The sequence below is a fragment of the Martes martes genome (assembly GCF_963455335.1).
Source record: "Martes martes genome assembly, chromosome: 8".
Taxonomy (NCBI): Eukaryota; Metazoa; Chordata; class Mammalia; order Carnivora; family Mustelidae; genus Martes; species Martes martes.
Window position 1 is genome coordinate 63279038 of NC_137895.1, and position 3047 is coordinate 63282084.

At 45.7% G+C, this 3047-nt stretch overlaps 1 protein-coding gene across 1 annotated transcript; it reads right to left on the reverse strand.

The window, feature by feature from the left end:
* Nucleotides 1–274: 274 nt before the first annotated feature.
* On the reverse strand, nt 275–2100 carry LOC308347070 (cationic amino acid transporter 3-like; the record flags this gene model as incomplete). The annotated part of the gene is given in 3 exon segments (XM_080810230.1): nt 275–987; nt 990–1704; nt 1708–2100. Coding segments are annotated over 3 exon segments (1821 nt in total).
* Between the last annotated feature and the right edge of the window lie 947 nt (nt 2101–3047).

Here is a 3047-nt window from a genome sequence, read left to right on the forward strand (position 1 = left end):
TCCTTTTTAAAGAGACAGTAGGCTGTCATAGACACAGTTAAAAGTAGACAATTTTTAAAAAAGGAAAAAGAGCAAAGGCACATGCTTCGCTTTACCATAAATAAGGTGAACATCAACACCGAAATCCCATGGGAGGCCTCATTCTCCATGTGCAAACAGTACTCCCCATTATTGCTTAGGGGAACCAGAAGGCATTCAGGCACGATAATGTCAAACCAACATGTACTGACACTGCTGAGTTCAAGCTCTATAGAGCATGACCCCTTAAGTGGGGTTAAGAGACCAGGCTTTGCCGGATGCCATAGCTGAAGTAGAGAGCAAACCCAATCAACATCCAGACACCAAACATGGCCCAGGTGTCAGCTGTCATCTGCATCATAAGGCAACCATTCACAAAGATGCTCAGGAGTGGGAGGAGAGGCACAGCAGGGACCTTAAAGTGTAGGGGAGTGGAACTCTGTGGCTGTTTCCAGATGACCCCAGTAGTCTCAGTGATGAGCACAAGGAGCAGCACAGCCATGGTGATTGGCACTGGGTCTCCAGAAAGCAGACTTGGCCAGTGGGCCAGCACCAGGCAGATGAGAGTCAGCAGCAGAACAAGCAGTGAAGGGCAAACACAGACAATCTGGCCAGAGAGTGGAGTGGGGGTGGGGCTGCCTGGGAAAAAGAGTCCCTGTAAACTCAGCTTCTCTGCTGCAGGTGCGGTCTCCTCCTGCATCTGCGCTACATTTCCCCCATTCTCTTCCTGCACCTGTGCTTCATTTCCCCCATTCTCCTCCTGTACCTGTGCTTTATTTCCCCTATTCCTCCTCTCAGGCTGATACCTGAGGATGAGAACACAAAGAGCCACCAAGGAATAAGATATGAGGGTCCCAACTAACCTGAGGTCCAGAAGATCAGTGAGTCCAAAGAAGAATACCATGATTGCTGTGACAATGCCAAAGAACACAGTGGACATGCTATGGGCATATGTGCCAGTACGGATCCTGCAAGAAAAGGGAAGAGGAGGCGATCCTTTGCCATCATGTATATCATCCTACATATGGGGATAAATCCCCAATAGATGTCAACGAAAATACTACAATAAACTGCAAAAGCTACAGCATAGTAGGCAGGGACCCAGCCAATATGGAGAAATGCCTCAGGCAAGGTGCTCCCAGGTCGAAGCTGGTAGTAAGGAACCATGAGTGTAAGTGCTGCAGAGATACCAAAATACACCAAAAAGCAGATGAGCAGTGAAACCACAATGCCCTTGGGGATAGAGCACCTGGGACTGTGTGACTCTTTGACTCTGGTAACAATAATGCTGAAACCTATAAATGCATAAAAACAAGTAGCTGATCCATGGAGAATTCCCTGGAAGCCAAAAGGCATGAATCCTCCAGAGCCCAGAGGGCCCAAGCTAGAGGTATCATTGAGTCTGGCCTTTATATAGTCCTCTTCTGTGAGCTTCCAGTTGTGCAGGTCCCCCTTAATGAAGCCATAGATGATGACAAAACCAAGTACCAAAAGTGTCACCAATGTGAACATTTTGAAAACTATGTAGTACTCATGATATTTCAGATTTTGAATTTCTGTGAGCAACAACAGAAGAACCACAGCAAAGTAGACTAGATTGTCTGCAAAGACTTGGGGAACATGTGAAATGCTCTCATGCTGGGTCTCAGAGATCCGGTTCCCAATCAGATTGTCAAAAGTTAATATTCATGCCTGAACCACAATGAATGCATCAGCAACAAAGGAGAGGATGAGGTTCCAGCCTGTGATGAAGGCCCAGATTTCACCTATAGTGACATAGGTGTAGAGATACGCTGAGCCAGAATGGGGAACCCGGGCACTAAACTCTGCATAACACAGTCCAGCCAACAATGAAGTTAAGCCGGCCACCAAAAAGCAGACCACAATGGGTGGTCCTGCTTGATTACCGGCCACCTCATTAGCCAGGAAATATATACCTACACCAACTGTGCGGCCCACACCCAGGGCCACTAAATCCAGAGTGCTCATACTTCTGCCAAATTCAAACTCAACCACCTTTTGCTCCAGCGGACGTCTGTATACCAGCTTTTGACCAAATCTGAGAAGTGCCTGACACAGCATTCTAGCTGGAATTGAGGAAGATTCTAAAGATCAGAGAGCTGTAGCAAGTCCAGGAAGCAAGGAGTGCTGGATCTGAATCAGTGAGACTGAGTTAAGCCAAGTTGGTTAGGGGTTGCCAAGGTCCTTTGCTCAGGCTTCAGAGCTGCTGCTTCATATTTCATCTGGTACATGTTACCCTTCCATAATTCCTAGGAAAATAATAAATATTTACTGAACAGTGATGTTCAACCAACCATCCAAAATTTTCATGTAACTTGTTGCAGCCCAAGTATCACAGAAACTGACACCAAAAGACCTATAGGAAAATCAATCCTACTTTCCCACCAGAAAAAGTACCAAATACTTCCCAACAGTTTGTTTTTTTAATTATATTTTTCAGTAGGCTCCCTGCCCAGCATGGAGCCCAAGATGTGGCCCAATCTCACAACCCTGAGATCAAGACCTGGGCTGGTGTGAAGAATTGGACTCTCAACTGACTGAGTCACCTAAGCACCACAACATTTTCTTTTTTTTTGACACACCACATGACATAGTCCCATTTGAGTTCATAAGTGATGTAGTTTCATGTACTAATTAAGTGGTAAGACACAACAGGACATGATGGTATTGTGCAAGAATTCAAACGCAGGATGTGTGTGCAGTGCTTGAGTTATGACACATTAACTCATGGACTGGAGGCCTCCTTGCAATTACAGACCCATATTTTATATATTGTCAGGGTTGAAAATACATATACTTATATCTCAGTCTTAAACTCTTAGACCCAGTATCTGCTGCCCAAAGTTTGATGTCACTTTGGCCCCCCTTCTCCTCATTCTGCATCATTCATTTAGCTATTGTAATGACAAAGAACATACAGTTCACTCCTTTCCTTTCCCACCGAGGCCTACAGGGGCACTGTGAACCCAGTGGAGGAGGGAGAAAGGGGCAGAGCCTTCATTACTACC